This window comes from Schistocerca americana, chromosome 7 (assembly GCF_021461395.2).
Source record: "Schistocerca americana isolate TAMUIC-IGC-003095 chromosome 7, iqSchAmer2.1, whole genome shotgun sequence".
Lineage (NCBI taxonomy): Eukaryota > Metazoa > Arthropoda > Insecta > Orthoptera > Acrididae > Schistocerca > Schistocerca americana.
Genome location: NC_060125.1, coordinates 449,862,484 through 449,882,192, shown reverse-complemented (window position 1 = coordinate 449,882,192; position 19,709 = coordinate 449,862,484). Strand labels below are relative to the sequence as shown.

At 39.1% G+C, this 19,709-nt stretch overlaps 1 protein-coding gene across 1 annotated transcript in view; it reads right to left on the bottom strand.

Annotated features, from left to right (window-relative positions):
• Window positions 1–16,527, bottom strand: part of LOC124621961 (synembryn-A) — a 132,113-nt gene extending 115,586 nt beyond the window's left edge. The window contains exons 1-2 of the mRNA XM_047147489.1: window positions 16,345–16,527; window positions 6,115–6,251 (exon numbers count right to left, since the gene is read on the bottom strand). Coding sequence (XP_047003445.1) covers window positions 6,115–6,251; window positions 16,345–16,425 — 218 coding nt within the window. The 5' untranslated portion in view covers window positions 16,426–16,527. The remainder of the gene's footprint in view (window positions 1–6,114; window positions 6,252–16,344) is intronic.
• Window positions 16,528–19,709: the final 3,182 nt, after the last annotated feature.

The window sequence follows — 19,709 nt, the reverse complement described above, 5'->3', positions numbered from 1 at the left end:
AACTGCATACTAAAATGTAGACATTCATGGCCGGAAATATCATGTCCATTATAATTATCCGGGCTGTTATGCCGTGGTCGGTTGATGAATTCTGTGTCGATTCCCAACGTTTCGTCTCCGACTGCGGGAGACATCTTCAAGGGGGTCCATAGCTCAATGGAAGGTCCAACACACCCACTGGCTCGCTACTGACTGTGGTGGTGGTGGTTAGTGTTTAACGTCCCGTCGACAACGAGGTCATTAGAGACAGAGCGCAAGCTCGGGTTAGGGAAGGATTGGGAAGGAAATCGGCCGTGCCCTTTCAAAGGAACCATCCCGGCATTTGCCTGAAACGATTTAGGGAAATCACGGAAAACCTAAATCTGGATGGCCGGAGACGGGATTGAACCGTCGTCCTCCCGAATGCGAGTCCAGTGTGCTAACCACTGCGCCATCTCGCTCGGTCGCTACTGACTGTCAAAATTAGTAATAGTGCTAGATATGAGGTCCATTCATATGAAACTTGGTCAGTGTGCCTACCTTTGCTTTACACATAAGGTGGCACCACGTAACTGCAGGTATGGTGGTGCCATCTATTGGTAGAGAGACTGATGTGCACACACCGTTTGATATTGCATAACGTCAGTGAGGTTTCACGCTGAAGAGAAGGTGGTCACACAAGTTATCGCCCACTACTGAACATGCAGGCGAGTTAGCAGGACAACGGGGAGTGATTCGATTTTTGGCGGTGGAGGGAGTTGGAGGTCATGAAATGTATCAAAGGATAAAGGTTGTGTACAGTGAGTACAGTCAGAGTCATTCAAGTATTGTGGAATGGCGCAAACGATTCCTTGAGGGGCGCAAGTCACTGGAAGACGATGCTTATCCTGGGCATCACACCAGAAATTGTTGTGGAAGTGATTGCTTTAGTCTTGGACAACCGCAGAATCACCGTGGATGAGATCCATCGGTTACTGGATATTACTGTGGGCACAGCCCACACCATAATGCATTAACACTAGAACTTTCAAAAAATCTGTGTGCAGTGGGTTCCCCACCAACTGACTGCTGAACAGAGCAATACTTGAATGGTGCTGTCTTTGAGTCATCTGCAATGTTATCATGAGGAGGAATACGGCTTTCTGTCACATATTGTCACAGCTGACGAAACATGGTGTCACAATTTTGAACCAGAAAGCAAGTATCAGAGTAAGCAGTGGAAACATGTGGCTTCATCACCTCCAAAGAAATCTATAGCTGTGCACAACAGTTCTAGTAAGGTCGTGATATACTGTTTAGACCACAAGGGCTCATTGCTTCTCGACTTCCTGGAACGGGGAACCACCATCAATGCCCAGTGTTCTCAAGCCACTTTACAGAACCTTATATGAGCCATCAAGTCAAAATGCCGAAGCATGTTTCCAATGGTATTATCCTCCTGCGTTATAATGCCTGCCCACACACGACCAATGCAGTGAAGATGACATTGTAGCAATTTTGGTGAGAAATGCTGGAACATCCACCGTGCAGTCCCGACATTTCACCGTGTGACTTTCATGTATTTGGACCTCTAAAACAAACTATTCGTGGACATTGATTCGCAATGGACGACGAAGTGTGTGAGTGGGTCCAGGCCTGTATCTGACAGTTACCTACTAGTTTCTTCAAGGATGGAATCTTGCTAGTGTCGCAATGGTATAAATGTGTCACCAGTTTTGGTGACTATTCTTGAGTTAATGAAATTGTTATCATTATTTTACACTAATGACTGGGTTTCATTTGAAGGCTCCTTATAGATGTCAGGTAAGTTTGTAGGATTCAGTGTTTATTCTTGAAGATACCATCGAGACACTTGGATATAATACTGATGGATAACCTGTAAGTAAGTCCTCAATTTGAAGAATTCATACGGAAAAATGGAAAGAGTATGCAGAAGCTATAAAACTAATTTTCAAAATGAGATACCTGATGTGATTGTTGGCCAGGATGGCATACTGTTGCCTGCTTGACATGATTGGAAATCAACACAAGAACATCATCTGACAGTTATTTCATATAAAAATAATGGGCAACATATCACTGCGCCAAGGTTGTAAGACTCTTCAGGATGCGGACAGGTGAAAGCCATTTGGGACACGATTGTAGACTGGTATCTCTAACATAAGTGTAATTTCTTTGCTGTGATATTACGGCTTCAAATATAGATCAATGGTGCCTGTGTGCTTCTTGGAGAAAAGCTTAATAGAAATCTGCTTATTTTTGCTTGCTGCCATCACTTACAAGAAATGGTCTTAAAACACATGTTCAAAGTAAAAATGAGTCAAGTGACAACAAATCCTGATCTTCCATTGTTCAAAAAGTTCCAAGATAACTGGAAAAGTACCAATGCAAATAAAATACAAGCTGACTCTTTCCGAAATTGGCTATCTGCTTGAGTTTTGCCGAACTGAACTGACCAAAAAGTAGTCAGAGGCAACTATCAAGATTTGCTAGAGCTTTCTGTGATATTTTTAGATGGAGATAAACATCCAGGTGCCACACACCAAGCACAATGGATGGCAAGAGCTATTTATTTCCTACAAATGTCATTGCTTTGTGCTCACTTTACAATTATGAGCAAGAATAAGGAAGGACTGTCAGATGTTTTGCCTATTCACTGTGACATCCTATGACAAGCCAAAACGCCAATGTAATTTGGCAGTAAAAGCACCCTGCCATGATTTGTACTTTTTAAGTCAATGAAGGCTTATCAAAAAAATAATAAAGGCATCCCCACAGCAGCTTTACAGAGGATAAGGCAGCATTTATGTATTTGACTGCTCAAGTTTCTGTCTTGTCATTGTCTTACAATGATGTGGATCTAGAAACTACAGTAAAAGGAAGAACTATTCAGCCCACTGTGTGGTAAGTTAAATAAGTACATACAGAAGTTGTTTCTTTAGTTTTCTGTTTACATCACAATTTTGGTAACTCACTTTCTCTTTTTTAATTACAGAGAAAAACCTCTATGACTTCGTTTCACTCAGCAGCTAGATGATGTCCAATTGTCTTAAAATTGATGACAGTTTTCTCCATGAATGTCCCCTATGGTCAAATAATGCTTTTTACAAGAAGCAACAAAGAAAGTTTAAATGCTGAGGGCAGTGGACGATACAGCTGAAAGAGGGATCAAGCTGATGCAAGACTTTCACAGTTTAATCAGACAAAAGCAATTTTTATTACATTACATGCAAGAACACCAGAAGATTATCCTGACTGCAGAAAGCAAACTTCAATAAGAAAATTTAAGGAATAATGTTTCTACAAGTATATACACACAAATTTTTACAGCATATAAACACAATTTGGGTATACTGGTGTTTTATTTACAAAATAAACATTAAGTTTTAAAATCATTCATTCTCACCCATTACAAATTTTCATGTCTCAAGTTTGGCATCAAGTCAGCACGTATTATCATAATTGCAATAATATTTAGTATGTGAGTTATTAAAGTCAATCGGAAACCACACACATCTTTTCATCACAAAATTGACAATACCTTGATGTATCAGGACATGTCCTATCAACTGACCCCCGTTTTAGTCAGGTTGTGCCACAAATTTCTTTTTTCCTCCAGCCGATTCAGTACCTCTTTATTAGTCATTTTGCCTATCAATATAAAACCTTCAGTATTATGAAAAGGAAAGTTGCCACTCCCACTCAACATATAGTGGAGACACTGAGTCACAGATAGGCACAATAAAAAGACTGTCACAAATAAGCTTTTGGCCAGCTAGGCCTTCGTCAAAAACAGACAACAGACACTGAGAGTGGCTTCAGTTGCCATAGACTGCAGTCGTGTGTGTGTGTGTGTGTGTGTGTGTGTGTGTGTGTGTGTGTGGAGGGGGGGGGGTCTATTTTTGACGAAGACCTAGCTGGCTGAAAGCTTATTTGTGACTGTCTTTTTGTTGTGTCTATCTGTGACTCATCCGCTGTATGGCGAGTGGCAATTTTCCTTTTCATAATATTGTAACATTCCAACCTGGATTTTCCATTGGTTAATATAAAATATTCAGCATTGTTCTGTAGCACCACATTTCAAAAGCTTCTATTCTCTTCTCACCTGAACCATTTATTGTCCTTGTTTCACTTCAATATAAGGCTATACTCGAGACAAATAACTTCAGAAAATACTTCTTAAACCTTAACTTCATTTTAGATGCAAACAAATTTCTCTTTTTCAGAAATGCTTTTCTTGCTAGTGCCAGTCTACATTACATCCTCTCTAGTTTAGCCATTATCAGTTGTTTTATGGCCCAAACAGCAAAAATCATCTCTATTTTTTAGTTTCTCACTTCCTAATATAATTCTCTCAGTACCATCTCATTTCATTAGACTAGAATAGAAGAGTCAAGGTCTTTCTCCAGGATAAGGGCACACAAAAGAGTGACCTACCTCAAGGCAGTGTGCTCACTTCTATGGCTTTTAATATTTGCACCAATTATCAGCCCACTGCAGCAGAACACTCCACACATTTCACTTACGTTGACGATACAGCAGTGGCTGCTCAAGGGGATGGTCTGAAGATGTAGAAGAAAAGTTGACTTCATCGTTGGATACACTTGGACTTTACTATGAGGTCAGTCAGCTGAAACCAAATTCCAACACAATTCTGGCTACTAATCTATGTTTGCCTTTCTTTAACCTATGTTCTATGGTAAGTCGCAGGTTCAGTATGGCCTCACATGTTCCTACATTGCTCCGGAATTCATCAGATTTTTCCCGAGGTCGGCTTCTACCAGTTTTTCCTCTCTTCTGTAAATAATTCATGACAGTATTTTGAAACCATGGCTTACTGAAATGATAGTTTGGTAACATTCATACCTGCCAACAATTTTTTAAGGAACTGGTTTTATTACAGTCTTCTAGTCTGAGGGTATTTTGACTATCTCACATATCTTGCAAACAAGGAGGAATGGTCTTGTCATGGCTAAGTCTTCGAAGTATCTCAATAATTCTGAGGGAATTTCTTCTACTCCAAGAGCATTTTCAGTCCTCTGTCAAATTCTTCTCACAGTACCCTACTTACCATCTCATCTTCATTTATGTCTGTTTCTACTTGTATAGCACTGTCTTCAAGTTGATTTCCCCAATCTTCCCAGTGGGGGTCACGATGGCCTAAGCACCACCTAATACTTCTGCCCCACTTGATGTTACTATGCTATGGTAACTGAGTAGCTATTGCAAAATTAATGTTGATTGCCATGGCAGCACTATCCAGATAGTGCTGGTCACCAGCACCAAGAATGTCTTCTGAGGAGGCCACACCTTCCAGAAACCTACATATAAGCCGACCTGGGCCAATTGTAATTCTATCGCATTACTGATGCAGTGAAAGTGTGCACTGGTTGGTCTATTGGTTCGGTTCTTGCTATGGATTTGCTTTATAAGTGTATGCTCTTCGACTCTGTTAATAACCAGTTGGACTCCGACGCTGCACAAACTGGGCTTTGCTTGGACTGCTTTCCTAAAGAATATAACTTTCTTTCATGATTCTTAAATCAAGTGTTTGCTAAGATTAAATTATGCTATGTGCAAAATTCTACCCTTTCATTCCTTTTCTCCAGTCCATGTTCTTTTCTTACAGTTCCTTCTCTTCCTTTTTATGCTACTGATTTCCAGTCTCCCAACACAATTAAATATTCATCTCTCTAATTATCTGAATAATTTATTTCACCTCATCACATGTTTTTTTTTTAAATTTCTTCATCATCTGTGGAGCTACAGAGCATACAAACTGGGACTATTGGGGTGGGAGTTGGCTTTGGAATTACCTTTGTTATGATAGTACGTTTTTTATAGTAGCTTATCTGCAGTCCTATTTTCTTATTAATTATTAGCAATCTTAACATTCAAACAACAAGGGGACAGAACACTTCTGATAAAAAATATGTATTTCAATCATTTAAATGTTTTCAGAATGCCTATGTAGCATCAGGAATATTCTTGTTTTAGTGAGTGAAAGCGCAATCCACACACAACTTAAAATACTCAATGATTTCATTTCGCGAGGAAGGGGCAAACGGGATTTCTTATACAGCATTAATTTTCTTTTAATTTACTAAGAAAAATTAATGATGAGTGACAACTTACCTCAGAAGTCTAATGCAAATAAGACAATATTTATGGCAAGCTTCACTGTTTTCATTTTCTAGTCTTCGAAATAAAGCTGCCCACAGTCTTTCAAGAGTCTCCTTATCATTTTCATGGAAAATATATGTTTGACTGTGCTGCAAAATATACACAAACATTACACTGTAGCTAGAAGCATTTCATATTACTTATAACTGTGATGTTAAAGAACAGAACATAACTCTGGATTCTCAGTAATTCATTGAGTCTACACCTATTGTATCATGAAATTCTTACAACACAAGGCACAAAGTTTATCCTAAAAATCAACAGTATTATTTTCCTTACAACTTGTCAGGGCAAAATATTCTCTCTGTTTCTTCATTAACCCTCAAGCAGTTGCACCGTTTTATAACACAAGCAGGCAGGTGGTGTACTTTGTACATATGTCAAGAATAGCTGTCTATTATGTTACCAAGATAAAATGTATGAGCAATAAAACAGTTTCACCTTAGTTTAATTGAACAACAATAAAATAAACTTACATTATACAAGATAATGTCTGTGTTTAATTAAACAATAATAAAATAAACTTTCATTATATCAGTCTATTGCCTTGTAGAGGTGTTACCTCACAGCAGTGACTCACTCAAAGCACCAAACAGCACAGTTGCTTCAGATACCACCTATATACTTATTCGAGTGCTAATTACCTTGAAGACAGCTGCTTCATACTGGGTTAGTGCTGCTAGCTTGGAATCTGGGTCACTTTCACGCATGGATTGTACATTTTTTCTCACCTAGCTCGCTGCTTATTTTATATTACTGCAGCTCTCTTGGATGTGTGACACCATAACTTATCACAGTGTTAGCTGAAGCAATAGTGAACGAATAACTAGGGGCTCACAATTTCAGAACAGCATTGAAACTGTATGAGTCAATGTTAATTGTGGCTGGCACACTTTACACACAGGCACACCCGCTTGAGGGTTAAATCCCGAATATCAGTTATTGTACTGTAGAGGCCAAAATTACTGGCACATACAATAAAGCATAATTTAATTCCAACACTCTTTATTACAATGCCTTTTGTTTACCTGTCCACCACTCTCGAGCAACTTCTGATAAAAATCCAAGTTGAAGAGACTCTAGTTTTGCTTGATGATGTGTTGCCAACTAAGATTGTTATGACTTGCAACTCTGGCCTGCTCTGAAGAGCACTTGACGTTACACTATTATTGGTTCTTACATTTAATAGAGAAGTTTTATTCCAGCACAACTGAGATCACACAAGATCTTTACACAGAAACTAACTGACAATATATTTATTTTGACAGTATCTCCCACTAGTATGGAAGAGAGTACTATATCTGCTTTGCTCAACAAAGCTTTTAGATCACCAAGAGAATTGCAATCTCATATGGCAAGAGATCTGTATTTTTCCTTTACCAATATTAAATTTCTTAAATTTTTAATAGTGTTGCAGCTATTCCAAAATTCACAAACATTTACAGTTGGCATTGGAATACTTTCATTTCTCGGAATACTTTCATTTATTTATTTTGCATTGCATTTTCTAATATTCTACATTAGAACATATTTTCTGTCTACAATTACACTGACTTGACAAAAGTCATTGGTAGCAATATGCACATGTACAGATGGTTGTAGTATCGCACACACAAGGTATAAAAGGGTAGTCCATTGGTACAGCTGTAATTTGTATTCAGATGATTCACATGAAAAGATTCCCAATGCAATTATGGCCATTTGATGGAATTAACAGACTTTGAATGCAGAATGGTAGTTGGAGATAAATGCATAGGGCATTCCATTTTGGGAATAATCAGGAAATTCAATATTCCAAGATCCATAGTGTCAAGAGTGTGCCGAGAATACCAAATTTCATGCATTACCTCTCACCACGGACATCACAGTGGCCGACAGCCTTCAATTAATGACTGAGAGCAGCAGCTTTTTCGTAGAGCTGTCAGTACTAACAGACAAGCAACATTGGTGAAATAACAGCAGAAATCAGTGTGGGATGTATGATGAAAGTATCCATTATGACAGTACAGCGTTATTTGGCATTAATGGGCTATGGCAGTAGACCGCCGATGTAAGTGTCCTTGCTAACAGCATGACATTGCCAGCATCACCTCTCCTGGGCTCATGACCATATCAGTTGGACCACAGATGGCTGAAAAACCATGGCCTGGTCAGATGAGTCCTGTTTTCAGTTGGTAGGAGCTGTTGGTAGGGTTTGAGTGTGGTGTAGACCCCATGAAGCCATGGACTCAAGTTGTCAACAAGGCACTGTACACGCTGATGGTGGCTCCATAATGGTGTGAGCTGTTTACATGGAACATTGACTGGAAATGGTTATGTTCAGCTACTTTGAGACTACTTCCAACCATTCACAGACTTCATGTGCCCAAACTATGAAGGAATTTTTATGGGTGTCAATGCACCATGTTACTGGGCCATAACTATTCGTGACTGGTTTGAAGAATACTCTGGACAATTACGGCGAATGGTCTAGCCACCAAGATTGCCCAACATGAGTCCCATCCAACACCAAACATGAGTCCCATCGAACACTTACAGGACATAATCGAGAGGTCAGTTTGTGCAAAAATTCTGCACCGGCAACACTTTCACAATTATTGACAGCTATAGAGGCAGCATGGCTCAATATCTACATCCATACTCTGCAAGCCACCATGAGATGCATGGCAGAGGGTACAGCCCATTGTACCAATTATTAGGTTTTCTTCTTGTTCCATTGACGTATAGAGCACGGGAAGAATGACTGATTGAATGCCTATGTGCATGCAGTAATTATCCAAAACTGCCGCTGCAGGGAACTTCCAACGACTAGTTGAGTCTATGCCATGTCAAGTTGCTGCACTACGCCAGCCAGAAGCAGCTCTGGTGTTTTGTCACCCCACTGTATGCTTCTACATTCACTTTAAGTTAAATAATAACAAATACAACAAAAATTACTATTACCACAGAACTACTAATACTACCAGTGTCACTATCTATATTACTGCTTCTATATTTACATATGTCTAGTTCACAATTACTATTTCTGTTATTATTATGTATAATCACATTGATGAAAGGAGATAATGCAGCATGCAAAAGGGAATACAGGCCTCTACTAATGAGACTGACAGGAAGAGCAAACTGCAAAGCAAGAATGGACAGCTGAAAAATGCAAGGCGGTACAAGCATGCATGATTAGGTGAAAAATAGACATGTAGGAAAATCAGCAACCTTAGATGAAAAGAGAAGCAGCTGTATGAATATCAAGAGCTCAGGTGGTAAGCAAAGAAGGGGAAGGAATACACAGAAGGAGTGTGTAAGGGAAATGAACTTGAAGACTATGTTGTAGAAAGGAATGAGGAATTAGAGGAAGATGAGAGGGAAGACTTGATACTGTGAGAATAATTTGACAGAGCACTAAAATACCTGTTTCAAAACAAGCCCCCTGGAGTAGCCAAAATTCCCTTAGCAGTATTGAGGTCGTTGGGAAAAACAGCAAGTTTGGAGGATGCAATACAGAAGGCAGATTTAAATTCTTGGTAATAACAGTATTTTTTTCTGTCATTGAAGGACTAGAATGGGGATCATTCAGCCACATATTGCCAACTGAGGAGCTACTGGAATGATAAGTAGTGGCTTCCAGGTCTACAAAACTGACAACAGCCAGGAGGGTGGTGTGCTGACACTATATCCTTCCAGAACACATCCACATGATGCCAGATGGCAAACGATGACACAGCGATCAGTTGCTCCCTATCGACCCGACCAACGCCAGAGTGGCAGAGCATTTTTGGTGAACCAGCCATAACAGAACTATTCCACATGGTGTGCAAAAAATATAGACAAAATACCTACACATTTCAAGAGGTATGTAGCTCCATAAAATGTAGGTGCTGACAGGTAAGAATATTACTGAGTCATTTAGTTTAACAAGTCATGGTTGCAAAATACTGCTAGATTATTTACAAAAGAATGGTAACACTGGTAGAAGCTGACCTTGGGGAAGATCATTTTGGGTTCTGAAGAAATTTACAAACATATGGGGAAATGTTGATCCTAAAACTTATCTTAGAAGACAATTTGAAGAAAGACAAATTTTTGTCTGCAGCATTTCTAGATTTAGAGGCAGCCTTTGATCATTTTGACTGGAATACATTCTTAAAAATTCCAAAGGTAGCAAGGCTAAAATATAGGAAGTGAAAAGCTATCTACAACTAGTGCAGAAACCACGCTGCAGTTGTATGAGTTGAAGGGCATGAATGACAAGCAGTAGTTGAGAAGGGAGTGAGACAGGGTTGTGGCATATCCCTGATATTACAATGAGCAGGAAGGACAGGAAACTACAGTGAATTTTTTTTTGGAAAGGGGATTAATGTTCAAGGATAAGAAATAAAGACTTGTGATGTTTTTCGATGACATGGGAGATATAATGGGAAATATGATACTGTGGGAATAGCAAACGTCCATAGGTTCACAGTGTCAAGAGACAGCAAAGGACCTGGAAGTGCAGTTGAATGAAATGCATAATGACTTAAAAAGATGTTATAAAATAAACATCAATGAAAGTAAAGCATGGGTAATGGAAGGCAGTCAAATTGAATTAGACAATGCCAACACAAATAGATTAGGAAATGAGACACTAAAAGTAGATGAGTTTTGCTTTTTTTGAATAACAAAATAATTTGAGATGATCGAAGAAGAGGGCATATAAAATGCAGACTAGCAATAAAAATAAAAGCACTCCCGAAAAAGAGAAATTTACAAAAATAAATTTCGTGTTAGGAACTCTTTCCTGGTGGTATTTATCTAGAGTGTAACTTTGCATGGCCATTAAGCATTGTAGACAAGAATTTTTGAAATGTAATGCTACAGAATAAAAGTTGAAAATTAGATGGGTAGATGGAATGACTAATGAGGTGTTACTAAATCAAATCGGAAAAAAAAAAAGAAATCTGTGGCATGACCAGATTAAAAGAAGGGTTTGGTTGACAGGGCACACCCTGAAGTATCAAGGATCCATTAATTTGGTACTGCTATGAAGTGTGAGAGATAAAAATGGTAGAAGGAGACCATGACTTGAATACAGTAAGCAGGTTCACTCTAAAATTAGATGGGTACGTGGAATAACTAACGAGGTGCTACTAAATCAAACTGGAGAAAAAAGAAATTTGTGGCACAACTTGATTAAAAGAAGGGTTTGGTTGACAGGACACACCCTGAGGTATCAAGGACTGATAATATTAGTCCATAGTATCACTGTACACCTTTTTAAGTATTGCACGACATCCAGTTTCCAAATCGGTTCTCAAGGTACCCTTCTCAAGAATCATTACACCATCAGCACAAACCACCAGACCTATGACTCAATGATTTTCTTGCAGCTATCCTAGGAATGTAATCAGCACATATCCCAGAACACAGGTCCACAAATGGATCCTTATGGGCATCCTTTGGAAATCTTTTCATTCAAGTGTTGATCTGGAAGTGCAAGTCTTACCTCTGCATCCTGACAACAGTCTTTCATACAGCTGTGTAGAGCTGTAGGAGAATTTAAATCACTTACACAATCAAAAAGCTCTCATCACAGAGACCAAGCAGCATGATGCAGTGGTTAGCACACTGGACTCGCATTTGGGAGAACGATGAGTCAAATCTGCATCTGGCCATCCGGTTTGGGTTATCCAAAATTTCCTAAATTGCTCCACGCAAATGCCAGAATGGGTCCATTGAAAGGGCATGGATGATTTCGTTCCCCATCCTTGAAACATTCCAAGCTTGTGCTTCATCTCTAATAACCTCAATGTTGATGGGATGTTAAACACTGATCTTCCTTCCTTTTCTCGTCACAAAGATGGTCAAACAAACCCAGCCATATTGGGCCACTGCGTATTTCTGCGAAGCACTTCTTGCTAAAATCATTGCCTCTTTTACAGCATCCTTTGTTGACTTCCACTTCTGAAGCCACTCTGATGACTGTTTCCATACAGCAGTCTGGTGGACGGAAATTTTTCCAGTAATTTTCCTAAAGCGCCTAATAGGTAGATTGGCCTAAAGGACTTAGAAGGTACAGGATCTTAGTCCCATACTGTTGGCATTCTGCGCTGTAGGAAACTTGCATTGCTCAGCTGGCAAAAGTGTGGACCAATTTGCAGATGAAGAGTCTGCATAACTTGGCTGGGATTGTCATCAGGGCCCAAGGATTGGTTTCTTTTTAGTTTCAATATTTCTTCCTTGACCTCCTACTCTGTAAAAGGACAATCCACTCAATGGCTTATTCACATTTCTCTCCATTTTTATGAAGTTTACTATGTTTGGTGATATCAGCTGCTTCAGTATTACCTGAGATCAACATAGGCCTACTCATTGAAAACTGAGTTGATTGTTGCTAATTCTCAGTCATACACCCACCTTCACCATTTAATATTGATAGCACAGACGGTGATTTTACTTCCTGACACACAATTCTGATCATGTGCCTCAACAATCAAGACACTGATTCTGTGTCACAAACTGCTTCCAGCTACTCATTCTCAATTGTCACAAGATTTCTTGAAACTGCTGCCCCTGGTTCCTGTACCATTCAAGTCTCTGAGCAGTGTCATCCATCATGTAACTGCTTCTAGTTCAATCTCCTTACTCTCTGACTTATTTCCTTCATCTTTGGCGGCCTTTGTTTGATGGAATTTGTCTTCTTGATTGAGTAGGTCTGATTTCCAGTTTTGCTTGCTGTATTGTACTGCACTTACTAGCTCTTCTGTTTTTGTACCTTTAACGTCACTAATATCTACAGACTACAGGCAGAAAAAGTGATTTCTCATTTGGTTCTCGAGTTCTTTCTGCATGTTATACTGCATTTTGCCAGCTACAATTTACTTGGTGGGAAGGTGCCAAACCACAAATCCAAAGGTTTCAGGTTCATGATATCCCCAGGGTGTTTATGTGTCATTTATCACTTCTTTCATTTCTGGCAATGTTTGCTGATGTGAAAAATGTTGAGTTGCACCGTGGTTCGAAATTCATATTCAGTTGTATGTCCCCCTATAAATGGCTGAATAAGTCTGTTCAAAGGTTGGAGTAAGCCAAAACCGTACCACTCCCAATAGGATCATACCTAGTAAAGCACTGTGGTGTTCAAAACAGTCTTTGGATTGATAACTGCTTTACCTTTTTTCTCTTCCACAGAATAATTTCTGTGAAAGTTCAGCTACTAACCTTTCGGCCACACATTTGATAGCTAATGTGGAGTCTATGTTAGATTTTGCACCAGCTCTGCTTCCTACAATGGGAGATTTTCATCTTTATTGACAACATCTATGTTAAGCTCCATTATGATTTCCTGCAGTAGCATCCTCTTTTCACCCTATACTACTCTGTGAAATAGTGGGGCTTTGTGTTCAAATTCATAGCAAAAATTAAAAGTATCCTTTCCCCAAGGCAAATAAGATATTTAAACTTCTCCATGTACCCACATATGACACAGCCAAGATGAAAATATCTTGTTATAGTACTCCCGTCTCCTTGGGTGGTTACAACCTTTTACATGGGTCATGTGTTCACTACATTATTGCAGTAAATTTATGCTGAATATAACATTTGAAGTCATTCATTGTTGGCCCTGTGTGATGACCGAATGAATGTGCGGCATTTCAGAAAAATTGTGTCAGCTTTCATGTATGTCCCTTGCAGACACAAAATGTTGACTTTCAATTTCCCCCACAACTTTTTCAATGTTGTGCATGATGCTTTAACCTCTCATACCTTGCAATACCACCCTACATCTTGCAGCATACATACAGCAGAATTCTATGACCCTCACATACTGAACCAATGAAATCTATAACTTATGCACACACTGCTGAATTTTCAAAAAAAATTTACTTTCTGTGATGGCATGTTGTGCTCAAGTGAGTATGTTTGGCATATCAGTCACTGCATAAAAATTTGGTATTTGCAGACTCCATAATATTGCATAACCTGAGCAAATTCTGTTGATTACAGCACGAGTCTCTTAACACTACACATATTCGGCAGTTAAACTAAATAACTTTAGGAATGTAAGTATGATCAACCTGTTGCCCCCATTGTAGCTAGCAGGGATCTGCTCATGAACTTTGTAGTCATATCTATAACAAATAAAACATGAAACATAAAATTAAATCCCCACAAATAAACAACACACCTCATTGTAATTCCAAACCCAAAAGCTGCCCAAAACCGCCAACATCATAACAACTCATTAACAAACCATCACAAACTCTTTCAGTATCGTTCTCACAAAAAGCACTCAAGAAGTCCAACAAATCACCAACACCACTCACAAACAATTTAGAAACATAAGCATCCAACACTAGACAGTGCCACCACATACAGCACCATGCCCTTTGCAAGAATGCCCCATTTCACGTGCCATGCCACCATGACGTCACACAACAATACCCGTTTCAACATGGGTCAAAACAGACAAGTGGTATCGTCAACTTCAGTGAAAGCTCTTTTTCTTCTAGGAACTAAGAAAAGTCTTGGTCTATGAAGTGCATCTCAGTCTTTATCCACAGTATCCTGTGTTGCCTCGAGTAGTGCTCTCTCGTTTGTCTTGCAGTTGCAGCCAATTTTCCTGAAATTATGTGTTTGTACTCAAAGATCAAATACCTGCTGTTACTGCTAGTGATGTTGGTGCATTGTTTTCATAATATTCCTTCTCACCCATCCATAATACTACAGTTATTTCTGTAATGATGATGCCTTGTACAATAACCCCTGATTGAAAGACTTGTTTCAAAGAATGTATCATGTTTGCAACATGCTCCAAATTTTTAAATTTCCTACTTTCTGTAATTATTTTCTGGTTCATAAACAATATCTATAAGGTCATGTTTGCAAGGAATAGTTGCCACAAAAATATTTACATAAAACATATTTTTCTTGTTTCTATGAGCATTCTCATTCACCGTGGATTTGGATTTTTGTATCTATAGCTATGTTTTTTGTCTGCCAAATGTACAACTGTTTTGTTAAACTGTTACAGTTTTTCAACAATATTCTGAGAGGTCACCATTTTGTAAAAAATAACTATCTTCTCTGTTCTATCTCCGTTCGCTTCTCAATAACAGTTACACTGAGACAAAAGTATATCATAAATTTAGTAGACTTTGGGTTTCTCATCAATGCTTCCAGTTTATTAACAAACCTTCTGTCGATTAACAGGTCCTTATGACGTGAATGGTCATCGTCGTCATTATCATCTTCCTTTCAAGGATTAGGTTGTTGCCTGTTCCGAACTCACCCACAAACAAAATCATTCCCATATTTTTTGAGGTCTTCCAATATCTCTTTTCCCATTAAGATTGTAATTCAAGATCTTCAGCAGAATTCTGTGACCTGACATTCTCACGAGGTGTTGTCTCCAATCTTCGATATTTTTTAATTTTTTGATTCCTCCTCCCAAGGGACACTGCCTTATTGATGGCACTTTCAGTGCCAGGTGGAAGGGTTTGCAGCGTTCCACAAAGTTGAGTGCTGTGCCAGTGATGGCGTAGATACTGGCAGGGTCACCCCAGCCGCAGTGGTCTCAACTGAAGAGCCAGACGAAGAGTCCACGACGCAGGGTAAGGAGGGCTCTAGACACATGGTGAAGGCGGCTTCCTTAAGGGAGGCAACCCCGACAGAAAAATCAGGGAGGTCGCCATACCTAAAAGCGGTACCACACTTACGCGACTTAAACTGCACAGTGCTCGTAACACAACCAGGGGATTGTAGATTAACTGGTGAACTCATATACAGCCTTGGCTACACGACTGGATCAACTGGTGACATACTGATCAGAACTACCATGGAACAGACTACAAATTGTTTCCGCTAGGCCCTAATTTCAACAAGTCGTAGCCCGAAGCTATAACAACATAGACTCAAAGGATCCTGAAAGCTGGATTTCTGGAGGTACGTACGGACTTCAATGAACACCTAGGGTACAAACAGAACTCCATAAACTACAATTCCTTATCTAATGATACTAAAGTTGAGGAATTATTTTCCACAAGCTGAACCGCAAACGAAACTAAATATTATAATTCGTATCAGCAACTGATTTAGAAAAAGGCATATTCTCCTGGGGTACATCCGTCCGAGATATATATAAAATGTGACAGGTAACGATGCAACTAACACATTCCCTGAAAGAAGCAACAAATTAGCGGAAGTTACCTTCTCCGCGAAGTCTTTCACAACTGTAGACGCCTCATCGATGGATCCGCTCTCTAGTTTAAAAATGGAATTATCATCCATGATACACGAAAGCAATATTTACGTATTTGAAAATTTACACCATAACTTGTTGAGAAAACCAATAACAAGTACTACGAGCTGTCAAACATATACACAGAGCCTCAGGGAAGAAGCTCCAAAAGATATCACACTTGACGAAACATCGATTACAAGGTGAAGACCATAAATATTTCTTCCCCTTTACAAAAGCGGAAGTTAAGGTATATTTCATTTACATCTACATGATTACTCTGCAATTCATATTTAAGTGCTTGGCAGAGGGTTCATCGAACCACAATCATACTATCTCCCTACCATTCCACTCCCGAACAGCGCGCGGGAAAAACGAACACCTAAACCTTTCTGTTCGAGCTCTGATTTCTCTTATTTTATTTTGATGATCATTCCTACCTATGTAGGTTGGGCTCAACAAAATATTTTCGCATTTGGAAGAGAAAGTTGGTGACTGAAATTTCGTAAATAGATCTCGGCGCGACGAAAAACGTCTTTGCTTTAATGACTTCCATCCCAACTCGCGTATCATATCTGCCACACTCTCTCCCCTCTCCCCTATTACGTGATAAGACAAAACGAGCTGCCCTTTTTTGCACCCTTTCCATGTCCTCCGTCAATCCCACCTGGTAAGGATTCCACGCCGCACAGCAATATTCTAACAGAGGACGAACGAGTGTAGTGTAAGCTGTCTCTTTAGTGGACTTGTTGCATCTTCTAAGTGTCCTGCCAATGAAACGCAACCTTTGGCTCGCCTTCCCCACAATGTTATCTATGTGATCTTTCCAGCTGAAGTTGTTCGTAATATTTACACCCAGGTACTTCGTTAAATTGACGGCCTTGAGAATTGTACTATTTATCGAGTAATCGAATTCCAACGGATTTCTTTTGGAACTCATGTGGATCACCTCACACTTTTCGTTATTTAGCGTCAACTGCCACACCATACAGCAATCTTTTCTAAATCGCTTTGCAACTGATACTGGTCTTCGGATGACCTTACTAGACGGTAAATCACAGCATCATCTGCGAACAACCTAAGAGAACTGCTCAGATTGTCACCCAGGTCATTTATATAGATCAGGAACAGCAGAGGTCCCAGGACACTTCCCTGGGGAATACCTGATATCACTTCAGTTTTCCTCGATGATTTGCCGTCCATTACTACGAACTGCGATCTTCCTGACAGGAAATCACGAATCCAGTCGCACAACTGAGACGATACCCCATAGGCTCGCAACTTGATTAGAAGTCGCTTGTGAGGAACGGTGTCAAAAGCTTTCCGGCAACCTAGAAATACGGAATCAACTTGAGATCCCTGTCGATAGCGGCCATTACTTCGTGCGAATAAAGAGCTAGCTGCGTTGCACAAGAACGATGTTTTCTGAAACCATGCTGATTACGTATCAATAGATCGTTCCCTTCGAGGTGATTCATAATGTTTGAATACAATATATGCTCCAAAACCCTAGTGCAAACCGACGTCAATGATATAGGTCTGTAGTTCGATGGATTACTCCTAATACCCTTCTTAAACACTGGTGCGACCTGCGCAATTTTCCAATCTGTAGGTACAGATCTATCGGTGAGCGAGCGGTTGTTAACCATAGTAATAAATTTTATATAACATTTTTTCTAAGGTTTTCTGTAGACTAGATTGTTAAATACCCAGCAGAACATTCAAATAAAACACGAAGATACGAAAACACACAAAATTGCTGCTTTATATATATAAACGTACCTTTGCAAAAACCATATAAAATTAAATGAAAAAAAGCAAAGCACGTGGAGTTCCGCAATAGTCAGATCTTACGCCCATTCTTTTCATTCTTTGACAATCTATCAGAAGAAGTAACTAATCGGACCATTGTACTTTTTGCAGACGAAACAAATGTCCTAATTAAACTGGGCAATGAAGATATCTTCCATGAATCAGTTTAAATTCAATACAAATGTTGACAATTTTTCAGAACTAAAAGGCTAATAATAAATTCTGAAAAAACAGTGACAGTTAACTTTCATACTGCACAGCAACTCCATCCTGCAACACCGATTTTAACATTAGGGGAGAAACTTTCTCATTAATGAGCGAGACAAAAATTTTAAGTGTGTGTATTCAGGAACACTTCAATATTGTCAACAAAAGTTTAAATACACTCATACATGCTGTAAGAATCCTCCCAGAAAATACAAGCCATCCATCTGTGGTCACTGGGTACCAAGGCAGTATACAGTCATACAGGTGCACGGTATTGTCTTTTGTGGGAACTAGCAGAGAAAGATTTGGATACAGATAAATAATGTTAAAATAATAAAACATGCTAAATACAGGAGCTCCTGTAGACCAGTATTTGTAAGTCTCAATAATCTGTTCTGACCTTGTATGTACATCTATGAAGCACTAAGGAAGAAACTTAAAAGAAGAAAATATCTTCAGGTATAACTGTGATCTTCACTCCTACGATATTGCACAGACTCATAACCTACATCTCAATGTTTTAAGTACAGACACTTGAGGAGGTGGGGTCTATCATGATGGCCTTACTCTGTAAACTGACATGTCATCCTATTGGAAACAGATATCAAATTTACTTAAGTTTAAAGTGAAGCTGAAATCATCTTATTCTTTTAATAAATATGTTATAACTATGCAACATGTATTGATGTAGCTCAGTACTGTGTTGAATAACAATTTGAATGCTGTGCTGTCAACTTAGAACTTGAAACGCAGTTCATCATAATATCTACAACTTACAGGATACCTGTGGGAAACATTAAAAAGTTCCTCTTGCAGCTACAGTCAGTTCTTACAAAACTTTATAGGAATAACAGCCAGATTATAGTATGTGGCGATTTTAGCATTAATTTTCTTTCAAATGGTAACAGTTATAAACAACTGGAATCATTGTTGCCAATTTTCAATATACGCCTGATGGTCTCATTCCCAAAAGAGTATATGGGTAGAGAAAGACCTTGATTGATAATCTGTTCCTCGAAAATGCGATGAAGCGTACCAGGCAGATACAATGAATGAGAAATTCAATTCATTCCTTGACTTATTTCTCAAAAGTTTTGAAACCTGCTTTCCCCAAAGACAGATTAATATTAAATCAGCCTATTGTAGAAGGAGAGAGAGGATGACAACTGGCACAGAAATATCATGTGCTAAGAAGTGAGACTTGTATATAGAACAAACGACTATTACAAACCTAGCAGTGAAACTATATTACAAAAAATACTGTACAATTCTAACTTGTTTAATCAGGAAGGCCAAACAAATGCATTCTGCAGAA